Below are 21,484 nucleotides of genomic sequence, written 5' to 3'. Positions count from 1 at the left end.
CAAAACACGTTCGCGGCTCCCTCGCTCACTAATGATTTGAAGTTGCAAGCAAAAAAAAGGGACTTGAAGATGAATGATGGTCGGCTTTCTTAATTCAATTCTGTTTTTTGTTCTGCATGATTAAATACAAGTCATCAATCAGCATTTTTACCTTCAAAGCACATCGTGGCTAATGTGCTGATGTGATCACCCTTTTAGCTGGGGTACGAGCAGTATTTATTGATGTTCAGTTGTCAGATGAAAAGTGGCCGGCCCTTTCATGTGGATTTACCGGGCGCAGGCTATTTTCTGCATTTTCATACAGATTTGTTTACAGCTGTTCAGATAAGATGTTCCCTGCCTCGATATCTGCTGATAACGTTATATTTTCAATAAGATATATAGAGCCTTACTATACTATTGAGCTTATATAGTGTTAATAGAACTGGTTTGTTATGTATGTGTTCAATAAATCCTAATTAGCTAAGAATTACTTTTATTAATACTCCACTAAAACAAATACAAATTCTGCAATTACTTCTTGTTTTACTCATCTTAGTTAGAACTTGTACCACTGATAGAACTAATTGTAAGAAAATGCAATACATATTATAGTATAGTTATAAAAACTAAACTTTCTCCAGTAAGTACAAACTCCACTGACGATGATTTCTTCCCGTGCTACCTGTATGAGGTACTCGTTGGAGGGCTCAAGACTCTGAAGAAACTGTGAATAGTTGAAAGATTGAGGTTAAGAGCTCCAGGGTGGTGCTCAGTTTCTGAATCTGTGAACAGAGCATGACTGTGTGTGAGGGACAGGTGTTCCTCGTAGAAACATGTCAAAGCCCCAAAAGACTGACGGGCTTTGAAAAGCAAATCTGTCGTAGATTAGAACTTGAACATTTAGCACAGCAGCCTGTCCCCTTACCATGTTGATCGCGATGAAAGAACGCTTGTTCACTTCTATTCACTCTTGTTCTTCTTCGCCCGGGCCACATTTCCTTTATGTAGAAAACTACCCACTGAGCTTGAGGGTGATTGTATTCATTGTATTTATTATAAGGAATTAAATTCTCTGAAAGGTTTTTTCTCTTAAATGCAGATTTTTTATTTTTCTAATAATCCCAGGCAAAGAGAAAATCAGAGAAAATCACAGAAAACATTAGTGATGCAATGTCTAAATTAACATTGCTTTGTGATACCAGTACGAGTAACACAGCTAAATGTTTTTGAGTCGGTAATTCTTTGATCATCATATCTGGACAGAACTAGAGTAACAACAGATACAAACGAGGAATCACAACAGAAATGCATCCTCTGCATAATGAAAGATTTCACTTCAGAAGAAGCAGCATCTGAACACTTTGATACAAGAACCGCACATCCTAATCTTTTACCTCTGAGTCTGTGCATGCTGACAGTGCTGATGGCCACGCCCTCCTGTGGTGAATAAGCACATTTCTTTGATGCAGACTCTCTACAGTTTACATTTGTTTTATCTTTAAACTGATTCCCAGGAGCTTTACCTCAGTGCCAGGAGCCTGTGGGGTGGAGAGAAATCAGACTTCCATTTAGACCAGACGTCCTGAAATACAGGCCTGGATTCATTAGGGCATGTTTTACAGCAGTGTGGTAGGACCACAGGGATGGGGTTTCTTAGTGTGACCTTGGAGTGGCAGTAATATATGAGAGCATACATGCACACACACACACTCACATGCATACACACATTTGACAAGGCACGTGTCCAGACAAAATAAGGAAATATACCTTTTTACATGAATACTCTTACATGAAATTAATAACATATGGGACAGCAAAACGTTTATCAGTCCTTAGTTTTTGTTTGGAAAAAAAAGAGTGGTTTTTAAAGCGTCACATTTAATGGTTAACATTTAATTTTTTTATTTGATGATCTTATTTTAGTAAATGAAAGGATTATATATTTGTAATGGTATGGCATAAAAATCCACGCTGACTGTAACTGCATGCATAAGGAAATTGCTTTTATTTTGAGTGCACTGGTTTTGGGTTTCACTTAACAGACTTTGTGGGGTGATTCTCTTTACATTTTACCGATGCAAGAAAGGATTTTACTTTTAAACCTGGCTTTCACTTCTTTGTGTGGTACAGAATACTACAAAATAGTCAGGTACCATACGGTAAAATCTCTTTCTAAATAGTCAGTAAGATAAACCTTAATCTTAATGAATCTTTTATTACTTTCCATGAATTATTATTAATCCCTCTGGACTTGTTTTCCATCAGAATTAACTGCCATTTGCAAACATTTCAGTCACCGGCTTGTATAAAGAATCAATCTGAGCCATTAAAGCAAACATTAATGCCTCTCTTTGACGGACACGTTTTGTTTCTGCTGAGCAAGTTACAGACATGTTTATAGAACTGTTCTTCAGAGAACCACAGAAACAACTATACAATTTGCACAGTGATGATGGTAATCATATTGGTTTTCGTGTTGGGACAAATTTTAACACTTTTGTAAAACAGTGGTGTTTTGATGCATCATTGCCTTTTGGCTTCTGTGATGGAGACACAGACTGTGATCATCTGCCGCTCGCGGACAGTGCTTCCTGTAATACTGGGATCTGTAATTTCACTGCATCCACATCGAGCGCAACATGGAAGCTTGTTCTGAAATGGTCACAGGCATCGTAACAGCAGAATATCAGGCGAAATGATGCTTCAAAGAAATCACTAGTGGTTTCCCAGCTCACAGCCGCGGCTATTTCCACCCCCAGTACTTCTTGTGAAGTTATTTATTTGTTTACTTTTTTGGCAGCGTCTCTGCTCAGATCATGGATTAATAGAGATATTCTCTGGCTCATTTGCAGGCTAATTTGTTGGGTTTTAGAGGCCCTTGTGGACAGTTTTGGTCTGTTATCTGTGGAGTTGCATGCCCGCTCCCTGCCAGAGCCTCTGACTGTCTAAACCAACAGCACATCAGGGCCCATCTTACCACCAAGGCTCAGGGGTCTCACTATAGCTCAAAGCACGACATGGAGCAGGATGAGCTCTCCTCCATGGAGGATCATCCTTACCCAGTCTCACAGCTTCTGTCCCTCTCTTAGCAAACCCATTTAACATGCAGTCAATTATCTATTTTTGTGTTGTAGGAATGTTTCAGCGAATGCTCTCCCTTCTTGAAGTGCAAGCAAGGCACTCATTTAATATTCTGGGTTTCAACACATAAGCTGACCTTGTTAAACGGATCAGGTATCAGCCACATTCAACCACCGATATGTTAGTATAATTTATAAGTTGTTTTTATATACAATAGGAAAAATGTATTTAGACTACAGCTGTTATAATTTAGATAATGTAAAACTTTGTGTGAAGTTATGTGTAGTTTTTTACCCAGTGATAAAAGGAGCCCTGGTAACAGATCAGTTCAGGCCTGTGCCCTGACCACAAACGTGAGATTGGTGGCAAGATGCAAGTTAGTTTCAATCATGTGAACTTTTTGTTGCATTTTTCCCCCCATACCCACTCCATTTAGCATACAGGGGAAAATAGCAATATATCTATCTAATATTATCCTGTCATATCTCATTTTTTCATAACTTAATTACTATATTTTCCCCTATTTTTAATGTTCATAAACTTTGTATACCTGTCTCTTGCAGTAAAATTCCAGATAGCTCTGATCGACCAGTTATCTCTTGTGAAAGCAATTAGCAGTTGTTATTGAGGCCGAGGAAGCAGAGATCACAACGTGCTGTTGCCCTAGTATGAGATAGAAATAATTGAACCTCCACGCTGAGATTTCTCTCATTAGTGCTCACCTCTGATATGTCTGAGTGTCTGATACAAATCCAGGTACAGAACCTTTAGTGTTCTTGATTTACAAAATATTCCCCGGTTAGAAATGTGGTCGAGTAGACATTCAAACTTCTATCGGTCACTTTTTCGTCCAAAACTGTTAAATAATTATGCATTAAGATACAATATCAGATGCTTTGGTGTGTACACGTCATATTCATATGCTTAAAGTCCATGACCTGAATAGGAAACACTACACACATAAGTGTCTGACATCAAAGCACCTTTGAGTATGCCAAAACAACACAAATGAATAGCACATTTGCAGAAGGCAAGTGTCAATGCCAGCAACTGCACGACAGTTGTGCTTTTGTTCTTGTTTTTATCTTTAGCTTTGAACCACGTTGAAAAGATCGTCTGTGTGATAACTTAGATGATCGTCTGTGAACTGTTTGATTAATTATTTGCAACGTCTTCTTTTTTTATTCTCAGGGTTTGTCAGGGTTTGCTGCTTCAAAATAAGATAAGCATGCTTAAATATAGAGCACACATACGATTTTATACACAAAGACTGTGCAATTGTAAAACCTTGTTGTGCTGGACAGCTCCGGATTATTTCTCCTTCACTGAAAGTTACTAGTCTCAGTGAAATTTCACAGCCTGTGCATGTTGAAGAATATAGCTCAGGACATAGTGCATTTTTTCCCCTCTGCCTTTATTAGTACCTTTTTAAAGTCCTGCTGTCACAGTGGAAACACTAGTCTTATCTCAGCTGTATGGATTGCCATCTCCTGCAGCAGGTCACTACAGAGCTGCTCTCTCTGTCTTTAATGATCGTACTGTGTGAATTACCAGACTTTGGCAAAGACACTCTCTGAGCTATTTAGACGATTTAAACTGACTTATGACTGGCTGAGCGCTGATAGTGGGTTACAGTAGGTGGGATGTGTGATATTTTTTAGCATTTCATTAAGTGCTGGTGGGAAGTGTAGTCAAGGACAGCCAGAAAACATTTCCATATTGACTTGAGGATTGGATGGCCACCTGAGGCTGCTGTTGTTAAAATGTCAGTTTGGAAAACTTAATTTGGAAAATAGAGAATAAACTGACTTCTGTCAAGTATGCTGTCACATAAACAGATGTCTTAGAAACATTCTTTGGTCATGTGACACTATAGAATATGACGGGAAAGGCTGAGGTACTAATATAGTGGCTTTAGTAGACATAAAGCAAGAAAGTGAGGAGAAAAAAGTTAATGTAAATTAGTTTATATATTTAAGTGGTATTCAAACAATTGGTTTTCAAGCCTGAGCGATGACCCTGGTGAACCTGATTTCCCTAAAGTCTACAAGTAATTTTGACTTTGTGAAAGTTTGAAAGAATTATATGTGTATATTTCACCTAGCAGGAGCTGCTGTGCACAGCTTGTTAGTGTACATCACTAATTGGATGCGTGGTGCTTTCGATCTTGGGTCAGACTTTAATTGTTGTGGTATTTTAATTGTATTCAGTTGCCACCTTTGTAATGGATTGCATCGTCTTTTTTAAGTCAATATTGCCAGAAAGACAGTGAAGATGCAGCATTGAAGAAGGCGAAGGAGAAGGGCCTTCGAGCCAAATGCAATCTCGGAGTCAGGGATGATTTACTTTTCGTTAAAATTCATCACAACTGCACAGCTATTAAAAGTGATTTGATTAAGGGTCACAAAATGCTGCCAGGCCAGGATTTTTCCATTAGTTCGGTCAACTTATACGGGGTGGTCTAGGGAGAGTTGTTGATGCCCTGTGCGCACAGGACTATAAAGAAGAGATATTGCATGTTGCATTTATGAGTGCAAACAAGATCAGAAAACCAGGTAGTAAAACAAGTCTACGCTGCTCACAGAGAAGTGTCAAGACAAGACACCAGTTTAATCAGTTTCTGATAGTCAGCCTGCTACAGTTGTCAGTAATTATAAAAACAGCCTTATGAATATGCATTTGATTATAATATAAATGTCAGCGTGTTGTATAAGAGATTGCAGTATGACCCACAGCTGGAGTGCAGTAAACAAAGCACTGAAAATGTGTCACGCTCATACATCTGCAACTGATCAATTAAACATTGATCGGCCTCAATCCCGGTCCTGCACATGAGCTCAGGACGTCCAAACATGACGACAAAATACATATTCAGTAATAACTCCACACATATTTAGAAACTGAAGTGGAGCTACAGCAGTGAGATTAGCAGTGAGTTTAAAAGTCTTCTAAACATGCCACATAAAAAAGGCTTTATACGGATTATTAGTCTTCCTCACTACAGTTGTTATTATTAAATTTAGCGTGTAGTTAATGTTCAGCGATGGTAAAATATATTTTTAATTCACATCGTGATCTACCCGTGCTGGGAGGTTTAAAACATAATTCATGTTGTTTCCCATCCCCACTTGTTAGGACATCTACCCCGGGCTACTTCATTTTTATTCATCGCCTCAGTGGAAATTTGGAATTGAAATTGGCTTGCCTCGCTCCGACCAAAGTCTCCACAATTACACTCTGGAAAAGGTGTTTTCTGTCTGCAAGTTATCTTTTTTTTAAACATTCTTGCTACTACCGCTGAGATGGATATTTGGAATTTATTTCATGAAGAGAATTAAGAGATGCACCTAAAAGGTTTCCAAATGCTGACAATATATCAGGATACTTTTTCTATCCAAGTGATGCAGCCAGCCTATTATTCCTGTAACTACTTTTATCGTAAACAAACCTTATTTGCAATGCTGCAAACTGTCTCTGCTTTAGTTTCACCATGGCCTGAATTATATAAGCTCTTAGAAACACAAGCCTCTTGACAGAACGTGTTTTAGATAGCCTTTTGAACTGTCACGCACTCAGTGGGAGCTGGGAGGCAAACACAAATCAACTCTTTAACACTGACAAAGTGTCTAAAATGAAAAACAGATGTTTTTATGTAAGATATCTGGAGAGCATGATGAGAGGAGGAAATAATGCTTTGAAAGAGGTATGCTCCTTTAGCATGAAAGCATTAATGTCACTCTAATGTTTATTCACAGCAAAGCAAAGCTGCACGAATCAAGCAAAGGTGGCCTTCTCGGTGCTTAGAGAATTCCCACTCAGTCGAATAAAACTTTAATCCAGAATAAAGTTCGGAAGATGTAACGGTTTTTTAAGGTTTTTAAGGCACCGCTTAAGCTCTTTACTGTCTTTTATTGGGAATGTAGCTTTTTCTTAAGGGTATACTTTAGAATTTTATTAGGCCAGGCCTAGAGTGTGCTGAGGAATGACAGGATGGGGATGGTGCCATCTTTGTTCAGCGAGGCCCCAGGCAAGCCACATGTAGCCCTAATGAGTCGCTTACAATTTCAGGCTCCGCTTGCTCTCAAACACCAAAAGTAAACTTTTGTCTTTTTTCCCCTCACCATTCGGGGACCTTAAGAGGATTGTGGGGTCATTATTTATTCATGCCATTGTGTTTATTCACCAGCTCTGTGTGCGATGGGAGAGGGAGTAGAACAGCTAGAGCAGACGGAGTAAAAGCTGATAATTATCCACTATTAGCATTGTTTTTTCAGCCATGGTTTAAGTCGGCTCAGTCGATGATCAAGCTATGATAAAGGCCCAGAAACATCCCCATAAAGCAGATTACTCTGTGCACATCTTTGAAGTCTGGAACCCTCCGCAGACGACTTGCTGAATTGGCGTGGATTCATTTATTAGCCTGTTTATAAGCTACTTTTCTGTGCTGTTAGAGAAAATGTCTTGTTCCGATGTCAGTTACAAACACTGGTGTTGACCAGGTGATCCTTTACAACAGCCATCACATGCCTGCAGGACGTTGTTAACAGAGAGAGGTGAAGAGATTGGAACCTTTACTTTTTATCCTAGAACAAAGAAAGCCCCAGGGATGCTTGAATGGAGCTGCATGGAGGGATTTAGCAATGTCAGAGCTCATCAGAACTAACGTTGATTTAAAAGACTAGTGAAGTAACAAGTAAAACATTTTGGGCTCCGGTCTGAAAGACTAAGCGGTCTTAAAAATGGATAAATTGATTACTCATGGTTCAGCATTCCTGCACGTTGTTTTTCCATATTTATTATACGTGTCAAATAAACATTTCTTCTGGTTAACACTAAAAGCTAGACTAAGTTATGAAGGTGGCAGTGCACCCCTAGTAAGCTTTCTCCATAAACAGAAGAAATATCTGTTCAGTTAATCTTAGATTCCATTTTCACATTTCCAGCCTGAGTCACTCTTCTGTTTGTCAGAAGAGAAGTTGAAACAGATGGTGTCTTTCGGCTGGATTGCAGGGCACACTGTCTCTCCAGCACAGAGAAATAGAGTGGACTGAATGGATGAGAGTGGCAGAAGCCAGAAGGGGATGTGGGTAGAGGACGACCGAGGAAGGAGTCTGTCTTATAATCACCCAGAGACGAAATGTCATCTTCAGTCTCAGCCTCTCTGGCCTACTTTTCATATAGGTGATACTAGGGCTGGGCAATATGACAATATATCTCATATATCTCGTTAAAACAATATGAAAATGTCTCTCGTATGTGTTTTTCTATATTTTCTCTATCGTGATGTCATAAAACCAGCAGCTGATCTGCTTTACGGAAATGTTTACGCAATTTTGACAACGCTTAATCCTTACATGTGGGAGTGAACCTGCAGCGACCGATAGAGGGAGGACGAGCGAAAACCGGAAACCCAATACTTTTTATTTGTCAAGTATTTAATTCACAGAGGATTATCCAAAAATAGTCTTTACCATGTGGTTAGTTCATATAGACTAATTATTTGTTACATTACCATAAAACATATTTCCCAGCCCTAGGTGATGCTCTCTAAAGCCACTGACATCAATGCAGTGCCGTGTGCTAAAGCTTATGTCCTACTGTGTTTTTCAAAAAATCTTTGTTGGGTATTTTCTACCCTCCACATTTAGATGAACAGATAAGCACTGATAAAATCAGCCTTAAATTTGTAGCTAATTAAATCTTAATAACCCGACTCTGACTGTTTCTTGTGTCCAAACTGTTCTAAAGCACCTCATTATCTGTAATCACTGAGAGACTTTTTTCTTTTCTTCTGGATTTATTCTAGCCATCCATTTATAATTTGGCATTCAACCTGTCTTAAGGAGCGTACAGGAGTTGTAAGTAATGGATGCTGGGTTTAAAGTGCTGATAGAAATGTTGTGGGTCAGCCTTAAATGGAATTGTGCCTTCTGTGGTAATGCTTTTTTATTACACACAAATATAATTTCCATTTTGTCAGTAATGGTGGTGTTATAAAAAAACATTTATGGGTATTTACAATTTGTTTTCAAGCCTATCGTACATTATGTTCACTCTCTGTTATTATGTTATTGATTCCTCGCAGGGAAACGGCACCGTCAGAGAAAGTTTTATCATATTTCCAATGTTGGCTCATAAAAACTCATTTCCCACTTCCTTTGAAAGTGTGTCTGTCAGTGTTTTGGTTGTCTGAGTGTTGTTGAGTGCAATGTTCTGAGTTACACTTTAGGCCAAATTTTTTAAAATTCTTGTCATCCTGCACCAAGCATCGCTTCAGCAAAACCTTTGGTAGAAGGTTACAAATCAGCGTAAAGCTTGATTTTTCTTTAATACAAAAGTGTGTAATGAACATTTTAAAAAGATGACGTGAGGTTTGTTTACAAGGCACAGCGTGTCACTCGCATGTGCAGAATTAGGCTCATGACTTTTTCAATACTGTCCCTTCGAGCTGCTCGCTGTCTCATTTGTTCTCGTTTTGTTCCTGAGACAAGATCACCGATCAAGTATTAATTTCATAAAAGCCTAGTTATGGCCTTCAGCTGTGCAGTTGAAAACAATTATCTCAATTTTGGAATCCTAATAATGCAAAGACCAGAATTAAGCCATCGTGTTTGAATTGCCTGGAGAGGTCTGAGAAAGGTAATTATTACCTGAGCACACACATCAATAACCTACACATCAGAGTGTTTCCAAAACAAAGAAGTAAACAGTAATCAGGTGCCATTTTAAATGTAGCTAATTTTATTGCATCGTATTTTATATTTTTTTCATTATGATTACACCTTTTAATTTTTCTTTTTAATGTGTATTTTAGTGTTTAGGATTTATAATATTAACTTTAATTGTCCCATTGTGGAGTGAATTGCTCTGATTGATCAAAGCCCAAAAGAAATGTTCTGCAAAATATGTAAAAGCCTCAAGCCAAATTTACAGAGAGAATAGAAATTTAAAATATATATTCATGCTGAAGGAAATCCTTTCTAACCCCGAGGAGACGATCAGCCTTCATGTCACAGTGTTTGAATGCAGTTGTGGCAAAATTGCTAACAGGATTTTTTTATTTATCATTTGTCATATCTTCATTTGTTTTGTATAATGTTGTTATTATATAGCTTAAATACCAGCTCCAGTCATGGTTTAAAACATAAAATGCTCTGCTTGTTTTTCCTGCAATAAGTGTTTAATTACCTTGTAAAAATGCTCCCAAGGCATCTCCTCCTTCTCCCTCATTAAAAATTCCTGACTCTGCGTAGTCCCCGCCCACTATGCAAATTTCCAGCCTCCCCTCCATCGTGAAAACAAAACAGGTCTCTGCCATCGTTTAGTGTCAACTTTTTGAAACTTAGCTAGCTTGAAATGCAACGTTAACGTAAGAAGTCCATAGTGAGTTTGCAAAAATTACGACGACAGTTACAGCTGGCTCACGTATCGCCAAAGTGGTTGCCATAGGTTACACATAATGATATGCATAGCATCACCCCGTCCATTAACGGGATTGGCTCCTTAGGTTTGTGACGTCTCGAACCTGCTAATCTGAAAACGTGTTGTTCAGCCTGTCCTTGGTACACTGCCGTTAAAAAGCAGACAGGCCCAGCCATGGAGATGACTGCTCATGTTGTCCCTGATGTGTCTCGTAGAACACCACATGGAGATGTTTACAAGGTTTAACACTTGATTTTCACTGGAGGGGGTCTTCAAAATTGAAATGAATAGTAAATAAGATTAAAGTGAAAATTGGTTTTAACTAAATCTGATAGGGTTTATGCGAGTCACAAATCAAATGCTCACAGGCAAAAACAATGTAAGCAAAACAAATCAGTCCAAATACCTGAAAGTCATGGTGCTAAATATTCTGTCAATCCAATATCACCAGAGAATAGTTTTGCTTATTGATTTGTAACATTACCCACAGTGTCCAAATACAGTGAAAAATATTAAACAGCAAAATCCTTAATGTGTTACTGGTTTAATTTCACAGTATACTTTACTATATATAGGTAAGGTACGAAACCTAAGCCCTTCTGTTGGTGTGTAAGACCAGATGAACCCCATATTTCATCATGTTACATTGCAAAAACTCCCCTACAGGCCTTTATTTCCTTCAGTCACAAAGAAGCAGAATTTTTAAGACTGTCAGCGACACAAAGGCAGGACTAACACTTTTCACCGTCTTTGAAGTTCAATCCAAACCAAGAGCAGCGATGTGGTAGGCAAGAGGGCAAATTTAATCAGTAATAGCAGAGCTCAAATGCTGTCAATCAGTTCAGGGCATCAGAAGCCTGACGAGTAGACATCTGTGTCGCACACTGTAAACATGACCAACACAGGTACAGGTACAGAAAAGGACATTATTATAGGGGGCAACTTGAAATGCTGAAAAGGGAATCAATGATGCTCAGGCTGTTCAAAAGCTACAATTAAGCTACCTTGTCCAACAAACTACCTTGTATGCAAATACAAGTCAATTAATACACCATTAACTCTATTAGGTTGTGCATAATAGGCTATTTTTTTTTCTTTTTTCCATTGTACCATAGTTACAATGCATTCTTAATGTGTCAGAGCAATACTAACACGACTGTATAAATTAGTTATAATGAATAAGGCTTCTAGTCTAGGAAACATGAACACTGATTCATTATGATCACTTTCCCTGTAAAAAATTCTGTTGTTGCAAAAAGGATTGTAACAATAGGCGTATTTATAACAAGGTCCTAAGGAAGTCACAGTTTCTGACACATTTTTTGTTCCATAAACTGCTTCAAAATGTCAAGAACACAGAGATACACCTGGCCAGTTTAATGTGCAAGGGAACGCAGAAGCTTGAGTGTTGACTTTTCATTAGTCTAGTGCTGTATGTGCAAAAATTAGTCATGGTTACTCGAGGATCTGGTGTGCATAATCACATACCTGACACCTTCCGATGGCCGCAAACATACTTCATCAACTGAAAGGAAAGATGTTTTCTTGGATTTAGTGGTTTGCTATCTAAAAAGCCAGCTAATGAATGCGCCTTGGGATTAGACTGGATGGCCTTGCTAATTTATATCTCACCTCTTGTCCAAATATGTTCACTTCAGGCTCCAAAAAAACAACATTTGGATGGCCATGATGCAGAACTCTTACATGCAGTCCATGATCCTGACTCTTTAATGGCAATGTGTTACCAGATTGCAAGTGACACTAGGAGTAATATCACTGGCAAACAGCAGCACATTGGTGATCTGCGCTGCAGAATACACAGCAGAGAAAAAACACAGCAGGTACAGGCCAGAAACAAAACCCACTGCGCTTTAGGAAATACCACTTTGTGTCTTGTACAATGAGCCCACGCAAAAATAGCTGTCCATTTCAATGTGACCTCCACATGCAAATACAGTAAAAACATTTTAACAGCAGGAAGGATTTGAGTGAATGTTAACAATCTGGCCCTTGATGGTGGCAGGAGCAGTCGGTACAGAATTCAACAGAGTCAAACAGCTGAATATATGACAAATGCTCTAAATTTGCCATCACATTTTGAAGTGAATCCCACTCCACCCACACTGGATGACAAAATTGGTGCCAGGAGCAAATTACGCAACGTTTTACTGATCTGCCAAACACAACCTTTCACACTGCCCGGTATGAATGATACTCCAAACTGTGGTCACACATACTTACACAGATTTTTTTGTATGCGTTGCACTGGCTTCACTGTAGAATATTAAGATGGGAATTTAGCTTTAGCATTGAATAGAAATGCTGGTATCCTGACTACATTAATCCTGCATGCAGGCCAGCGTGCAGCATGGTAGAAAGGAGAGTCAACACAATCTGCGTGTAACAATAAGAGTAGCAGTGTTATGATGACACTCTGAGTCATTCCTCTGCATCCTGTATGCTTTGTATGCCACATGGCATCAGTTGATGGTACAGGACAGGAGCTGAGATGTTTGTTTTTTTCTTCACTGTTCATCCGTAAATATATTGCGTTTTTTTATTTATATATATATGGTGCCCGCAGCTCTAGTCTTTGAGCAAACAGATAACTTCTGTTGTCACCATGGAGTCGCACATCTGCTTCACCTTCCTCTGTATTCTCGTTGTGAAAAATCAAAAGAGAGCAATAACTTGAGATCATAACACTCCTGGTGAAAGATGTTGATTCTTCTTACTCAATTTTCTTCCCCCTTGATTAAACCCTCCCTCTCAATCGTATTCTCTATTTACCTGATTTAATTATCCTCCCTTACAGAGAAGCCTTCTAAGATAAAGAATTTTGTTTAACATAAATTTTCACGTGTATATTCAGAGTGATATCGCCTGATTCTGCTCTTTCCATCACTGTGATAGTTTATAATGCATGACTCTGCATTACAGTCTCCACATAAACGACTGCAGGTACCGTGGGTGTGTACATCTTTAACAATTGTGCTGATGTTTCCTCCTGCCTCCACTCATTAGTCAACACAAATACACAACCAGAAGCGCAGAGCCAAGATTGATCACATTAGCATAACATGCAGAGGTTGAGCAATGTCTTTGGGGCACAAGGTGTATCCAGGAATCCTTTTGAGCTTTGTAATTATTTATTGGCTTCAGGGCCGGAGCAATTAGTTGATACATTGATAAGTTGATTGACAGAAAATAAATACAAAACAATTTAGACCATTTATCAATTATTATGGGAATTTGTGAAGGTGGATCAAGCTTTTTTTTTTTGGTTTTCAATGATTTTAGATTGAATATTTATTAAGAAATACGCAGTTTATACCAATTACAAATAACCTTGTGTCGCATTAAAATTTTAATGGTGTTTTTTCTTTATTTTGTGACATTTTGCGGAACAAATGATTAATCAATTAATAGAATATAATACAATACAAAAAGGTATTGCAATATGTAACTGAGACACCAACAATTTGTGAAGATGTATAGATTTTTTTGTGCTTCCTGTAAAGCTTCTGAATAAGCTGTACCTTTTAATAGCTACAAGTGTAACAGGCACGTGTAGTGACTGATGCAAACCATTAAACAGGAAGGTTTTGTGTTGATTTTTAGGCTTTTAGTTGAAAACTAAATATTGATATTATCTGTTTCTATTACTATATTTTATGTATATCATAATATGCATTGCTTTTTGATTGCAATGCATTGTTTTAAACTTGTCATTAAATGTATATTTTTAATATTTCCCACCACCATTTATGTTTATTGTACTTAATGTGTTTTTGCAGACACTGCCAAGTATCAGGGTGGGCTCATAGCAGGAGAAAACATGGTACCAAAGATTCCTCTTCTCTCTCTGCTAAAGCTGATGCTTCCTCACCAACATTCATGTGTCCTCTCAAAGTTTTAGAGTACAACATGGAACACCTACTTGCTTATTTATTGTAAGCTGTAAGGCTGTAAAAAAAATACTGATGCCTAGCAGCCCACATTCGAATGCCTCTGCTGCTGTCAGTTTCTGTCTCTCATACTAGCACCACATACTGTTATCATTTCTCCCCTGAAAATAAATGTCATTTTTTTGAAGCAGGGCTTTGATGCAGAGTTTACATCTCTTGAATTTTGTTGTCTGGAACTTTTTTAAGCCTTAAAACTTACAGTGTGGAGCTATTCTACTATTCTAAGTATTTTTATGAATTAATTTGATCCAATCCAATGTTCTTTAATAATTTGTAGAATGTCACATTTCAGAATCATTGAATATAACTGATCTTGTAAATGTAATCACAGTTGGGTTAAATTGTTGAACCTGTACCAAGTTTAATTTGTCAGTTCATTCCAATTTTTCTCCATGACATGTATTTGGCATTTTGTCTGGCTGTAGAAGAAGCACTGCACACTGCGATATCATTAGCTGTTTTCTTACCTACAGATCAGTCTCCCGTTTGTATGTCCTTCTTGTAATTGGTCTGCTAATGAGTTAATTAAATCCTTTAATGCAGTTGGTGGTCGACTGTGTTTGCAGTCAGGCCGAACCAGGCAGTAACTGGCACCTCCCGAGGCTGTCAGGAACTAAAGCAGTCGAGCATGGTCCAGGGGCTCCTAAGTAAAGGTACCCTTTTGCAGCTGGAATACAGTGAGTGAAGGCAAAGGGAATAAACTGTGGCAGCAAGAGAAACTTCTCAGACCATCTCAAGCTGCGGCTTCTCGCCTGCAGATCCCTTTCTGTGACTGTAGGTGCATGCTGCAGGGCCGTGAACGACTCAAGCCAGTATTAATTAAATCAGTGAGGGAGTAAAAACTCAGTGAGCAAGACTAATGGCTGCTGAGCATGACTACCTGGACCTCATTTAGGATGTGACTTTGACCATTTTTGGAGGACTTTAATCTTTTCCTGTCTCACTGATTAATTCTGTCTTTAAGGAAAATGCTGTTATATTCAGTCCAAGACCTGGTGACGATCATTTTTGTCTTTCATGTCAAGGATTTCAGACCCTAAAGAACAATCTTCTGTAGAGGCAGATATCGGCTCAGTAAGTGGTGCTGCAGCAGCAAGTGTTGTTGTTTTGACACAAGCTAAATGTCTAAGATGTATCAGAGGGCTTCTGGGAAAGACTTATAATGATGCTCTTTTCAACAACTCTTCCCCTCCCGTTTGTACTTTGTGCTCTATATTCAAGCACAACATTGTCACGGTCATTAACCCACAGCATGGCCACTGTGCCTCTGCAGCCATTACCTGCGCAGGCATAAGAGGATTGAGAGAGAAATGAAGTGTGTGGTGTGAAGTATATATAAGGCACTAACTGTGACTCTCTGGGGCAGTGGACATTTGCTGCTGGTGGAGGGCTGTGGCTGATATGTTAGTATCGCTAATTGTTTCCTAATTAGATGCGAGTCAGTGAGTCGTATTTTAATACTCTTCAGGGATCATTAGAGAGCAAGAGGAAATTTATCTCTCCTGATGGATGACAGAAGAGTCAGCAGGAATTTCAACATCAAGAGCGACAGACTGATGGGAAGATGGGGAGAGCACCAAACTGATGGCTTCGTTCACTGCAGTCGCGTTACTTAAGTACTCCATTTGCAGCGTGCACAGAGCTGCATCAGAAGTTAATCACACATTAATAGGAGCTCTGTGGAGATTTAACATTCCATAACAGCAGGGCGAGGGGAGCCAATAAGCCTTGAAAGAAGAAATTGTGTTATTCTTGTGTAAGAATTAGGGTTTGCGTATTGGTATATAACAAGACGCTATAAATAATCACAACTGTAAATTATTCATACTGTGCTGTTAAGGTGAGTGGCCGGTCTAATCCCTGTGGTATTTTATATTACTGACAAGTAGGAAAGCTGAGATGGACACAGAGTACAGAAGAAATAGGCAGGATTGGTTCAGGTTGGATTCACTTCTTGGCTGGCAGGGGTTATATGCGTTTCCACTGGAGGGGGTATTAACAGCCAGGCCATAGTCAGGAAGAATTTATTTGTGCGCTTGCTGCACAGCACATAGATTTGAATCTGCCACTGTAATTTTTGTGGTTCGGGGAAGTGCACTTATACTCAACGGTGTTATTTTGAAAGAAATTCAAAACTGAGAGTGTCTAGACTTTGAATTGTTTTTGCAATTCAGTTGACGTGTCTGACTTATATCATCTTATACTTTATAAAGGAAATGCAAACACCCTAATTGGTGGGCACACTCTTTTTATTGAAATAGGTTTCAGCATTCAAACCTGTTCTTCTTTTTTGCGTTTAACATCATAAAAAGGTGTGTTGTTGTTTGTATTTCCCCTAAACCAGTGCCAGGCATTTGCCTTTTCTATTATCTCAAAGTCATTTCGGTTGTTTGTATTGTTCCTCCCAGCTGGGGTGAGGCGGCAGAGACAAAGGCAGATGTGTCCCTGTTTGTTTTTGAAGTATCAGAGTTAAGACTTGCCTGTGTGTGTGTGTGTGTGTGCTTTTGTATGTGTGTGGGTGGGTGTTTTCTGCTCCTATGTGATGTTGCCTGTGTTTGGGTGTGTTTCATTTCCCCCCCATGTGTTGTCTCTGTTTGTGGTCCACAGGTCCTCCGCTGCATTGTTCATCCGCCTCCTCCTCCCCTGTTGAGCAGCTCCCATACCCTCCCCCTTCCATTGCAGCCAATGAGAGCCAGGGAGGGTTGCTAGGTAACTGTGCGGCTCAGCCAGCCCAGGACTCTGACTCTGAGGATGAGTTTGGCCCCAATTCATTCTTAGTTAAAACTGGCTCAGGGAACCTGTATGCTCCAGCCACTGCAACTGCTGATGGTGAGTTGGTTTTCAAACTACTGTTGCTTTCTGGAGGTTAGCTTCCCCTGCTCCTGGATATGTTGTGTGATAGGTCATGCAGATGGCTATGGGCAAGAATATGTCCCTTTTTTCTGAGCACCACGAGAGAGAGTTGAAACTTTGAGTCGATATGTAGCCTCAGGAAATGCACAGAACTCTCTGAAGCAAGGTCTGCAGAGTTCAGAGCCTCACTCAAAGAGATGGACGATTTTGGTTAGTGGGAGATATTTGTCACAGTTATTTCTTTTCAGTTACAATGCATGCTGGTGGGAGTAACCAACTACAGTCCCTCTATAGAATGTTCTCATACAACAGCCTGCATGCATCCTCCGCACCAATGAAAGGCAATCAGCAAGAAATAAAGGCAGTTAGTGTAATATAGTCCCTGCTGTATCATCATATAGCACGACCAGGACTGACTCCTTATATTGAAAACGGTGTTTGCCCCACGAACGACATCCTGAAGTCTCGTATTTTGATGTAATCTTAAAGTCAAACAGTGCTTCTTGAGTGAGATTAGGTTTGAAAATTCCTGATGTGGTTTCTCATTAATAAATGTCAGCTTCTCATTCCTCAGGAAACACTCTGTCTCCTGCTGTTGACTTAACACTCATTCAGACTGACAGAATGACATTTAGGCTCAAACTGCAAACATGGTGTTGACAGTTGACAGAAATTCAATGACTGTAAACCATGTACAGTAGATTCACTAAGTAGCAGTCCAACTGTGTTACTCATTGTATAAGCGGTTAACTTACTCCCTAACACATTGTTGTTTGTTTATAACACCACAAACACTCTCTGCATGCCAGATAAAATGTGCATGGGCATAAGAACATTTCTTCCTTTCAGGTAACTTCAGGAAAGCAGATTTATTATTATGGTTATAAATATCACATTTGGAAGTGAAGCAGGCTATATGCTCTTGTATAGGATCCATTTACATAAAAATGTAACAAGTTGTCATTCAAACTCAGCGATTTATGCCTCATTTCTCCCATAAGTCATCAATTTGCATGCTGAAAAGGGAATTTTTGATATTTGAATGTTGATGTCTTTCAACTACAGCAGCTCCTTTCTTGTCCCACTGGCACAGCAAACACAAAACAAAATAAAATGGTCTAAATAATTGATCAAGCTTCCGAGTTAACTACCCAAAGGGTTGAATCACATCAAACTCCATAGTGCCCCAGCTGCCTGCTCAGAAAGCCTGCAGAATGAGTTATTAATCCCGTTGCAAATCTCCCCCCTAATTCCACGGTAGCAACTCTCTGGTCACCCAGCAGTGACATGGCTGTGCTCAGGGGGACACGGGTGGGGGGGGATGGCCTTTACCGCAGCAGATTTGTCTCATAACAATGACACTGATTTGCATAGGTACAGCATTTAGGTTGGCCTCAGGCTGTCAGGAAGGGTGAGAGAGGACTGAGAAGGAATATCCTCAGCTCGAGTTGCTACCACAGTTCTCCACAAGCTTTTTTAGAGTCTTTTAAGTTCCAGAGTTCAGCATGTTTCTTTGTGTCTCTTTTTGATGGATGCAAATCTCTACCCTATTTTTAATAATCAATACCACAAAGCTAGATGCTCTTGTCTATTCTGAGGACCTTTCAGTATTTTTCTAGTCACATATGAATTAGTAGTGAATTATGCAAAATAAGCTTTTCTTTTCTTCTTCTTTGATTCTTTTTTGAGGTTCTTTGAGGTTTGATTACAAAAATCTGAAAAAGCACAGAAGAGAGCCTCCCCTGTGTGTTCATTTAAACCACCTAGTGAGCTCTGTAAGCCGCTTTCCCACTGGTCAAAACACCCGCTAACACCTGGCTTTTTTTCTTATTGGCTACAATTGGCATTCAGACTTGGGTCAAATGACTCTGCTGTAGACCCGGGTAATTATCACCTCGGCTCTGATCGGCAATGGTAAGAACACAAAACCTGGGTCGTCACTAATCTCTGCCCCCTTTCCAGCACGATGCTATGCTCCGTCTGCAACTTCTGCGACTCCTTGTCATCTCAGCTACAAATTCCGCCCGTCTCCGTCAGAGCAGAGCTCGGACATCGTTCCAAATATGTCGGCGCCGAGTTTGATAAATAGACTGAATGAGTAATAGATACAATAACGACCTAACCCCCGTAACATCTTCACTGTTTACACTGTGACGCAGCAGAACAGAGACTGAAAGAAGTATACTTCACTGGCAAAGGGAGACAACTGGCATTTATAAGCTGGTCTTCCCGGGTCTGAAAACCCTGTATCAACATGCTAATTTCGATGGGAAAGGGGTTTTTGTGTCTCTGTCTTTTGGATGCAAATCTTTATCCCATTTTCATAATCAATACCACAAAACCAAGACTCGTGATATTGATGCTCTTGTCTTTTCTGAGGACCTCTCACCATTTTTAGAGTCACACATGAATGAGTAGTGAATTATGCAAAATAAGCTTTTATTTCTTCTTCTTTGATTCTTCTTTGAGGTTCGATCACAGAAATCTGAAACAGAACAGAAGAGAGCCTCCTGTGTGTTCACTTAAGCCACCTAGTGAGCTCTGTAAGCTTGCTCTATGCCTTCTTGTGCATTTTCCACATAACTTCTAATTAATTTTTAGGCTTGCAGATTTAGTTTTTTTCAAACTTACATTTTGGGTTAAACTTTATTTCACTCCAGTGAGCACACAATGTACTCCCACCGGCTGTTCTTTGAAGCAGCCGCTTGAATTTGAGTTGATTTCTAACATAGTTGACTTGTAAAAAGTGACCATTTTTCATTAGATTTTGTCTTGTATCTGTAGTATTTGCCTTGCTTCTTTCTGTGTGTATATTTTCACTAAAGAAAGATATCTAATCTGATATAGTTCCTGCCCCTAAAGCTTTTGTGGCCAGTAATATATGTGACTAAATCCACCAAGTGCAGCTGGTTTCACCATTTCAGGGAAAGAAATGACTTCATTAAAACTTGTTCAATTTTGTAGTGACACCATTCCCTTCAGCTACATAAACCTCATCTTCTCAAGGTGACAGGATGAGGGCGAGCCATAGAGGTTGTCCTGTAGATCTGCCATACAGAACAGGTTAATAGACACACAACTGCACAGCCTGTAAGATTAAACAAAACAAATCACACGTTTTCTGAATTGTGTGATCAAATGTGTGGAAAATGAATAGTTATCTGTTTTATGCAAAGGTTGATTTCTTTGGGTGACAAAAAAAGACTTCATGTTGCTAAAGTAATTTGCAGTGTTATAATATAATCTGGAATTAAGTATGCATCTCAGGTTTTCAGTGGGAATTACATGTGCAAAGAAAGTAATTTAAAAGCCACCATGGAAAAATGACTGGAATATCAAATCAGATCACTTTGACTCACAGGTCAGTTATTGAAGAAATATTCAAATTCAAGGATAACAGGTTGTAGGAATTATTTACGTGTGTACTGTCAGTATAAACAACACAAAAACAACTATGTATGCCTAAAATAATTGGCTCGGTGTATCTGTTGCACTGGAAAACAGGTGGCTTTTTATCACTACAGATTACATTTGCTCAAGGTCATCTTTTAGCCCACATACAGGACTTACAATGTTCTGCTGGATTTTGAACAAGTAAACGCTCTCAGCAGCATATCGTTATTCACATTAGTAGCCTCCAAGGCTGCAGTGTTTATTTATTTTTTTTCCGGATCCTGTTTTCTTTTGGAAGCACACTGAGCCAGGGTTTCTGTTAGGCTGACGATGCTGCTCGCTGAAGCCTGCAGTTCTTTTGTGAAGCATGTGTTTCACTGTGGCCCTCGGCTTTCTCTGAGGGGCTTCTTCCTGGGGAGACTGCCAGTGGGAGCCCGCTGCCATGCTGAGCTGCAAGATCTAAGACGCTGCAACCTCCCCGTATTAGCATCTCTTAATGCAAAACCGCATGGGGTCGGCCAGTGTTGGCTTCAGTGCAGCCGGGCTCCCTGGTGAAAGGGCCAGCACACCACCACCTCACAGCTGACCAAGCAGGAATGCTGAGCCTGGGAGAAGGCTTGGGGACGTGATTGTGTGTGAATTCAAATAAGACTTCATTTGAACTGCTTTATCATCTTCCCCCGTGTCTGCGAGGACGGGGGAAGTGTGGTTAAAAGAGGTCAGCCCAGAGAGTGATTCATCCGCAGACACCAAGAGGAACCAAACTATCTGAGGCTAAATAATAA

General features: G+C 39.5%; 1 protein-coding gene across 1 annotated transcript in view; it reads left to right on the top strand.

Annotated features, from left to right (window-relative positions):
- Window positions 1-21,484, top strand: part of tenm4 (teneurin transmembrane protein 4) — a 140,408-nt gene that overhangs the window by 36,285 nt on the left and 82,639 nt on the right. Inside the window, exon 4 of the mRNA XM_069668102.1 lies at window positions 17,061-17,282. Coding sequence (XP_069524203.1) covers window positions 17,061-17,282 — 222 coding nt within the window. The remainder of the gene's footprint in view (window positions 1-17,060; window positions 17,283-21,484) is intronic.

This window comes from Semicossyphus pulcher, unplaced genomic scaffold, assembly GCF_022749685.1.
Source record: "Semicossyphus pulcher isolate SPU_LCO1_2020_fin unplaced genomic scaffold, fSemPul1.0.p SCAF_19, whole genome shotgun sequence".
Classification (NCBI taxonomy): Eukaryota; Metazoa; Chordata; class Actinopteri; order Labriformes; family Labridae; genus Semicossyphus; species Semicossyphus pulcher.
The sequence above is the reverse complement of the archived record's forward strand: the minus strand, read 5'-3'. Positions and strand labels throughout refer to the sequence as shown.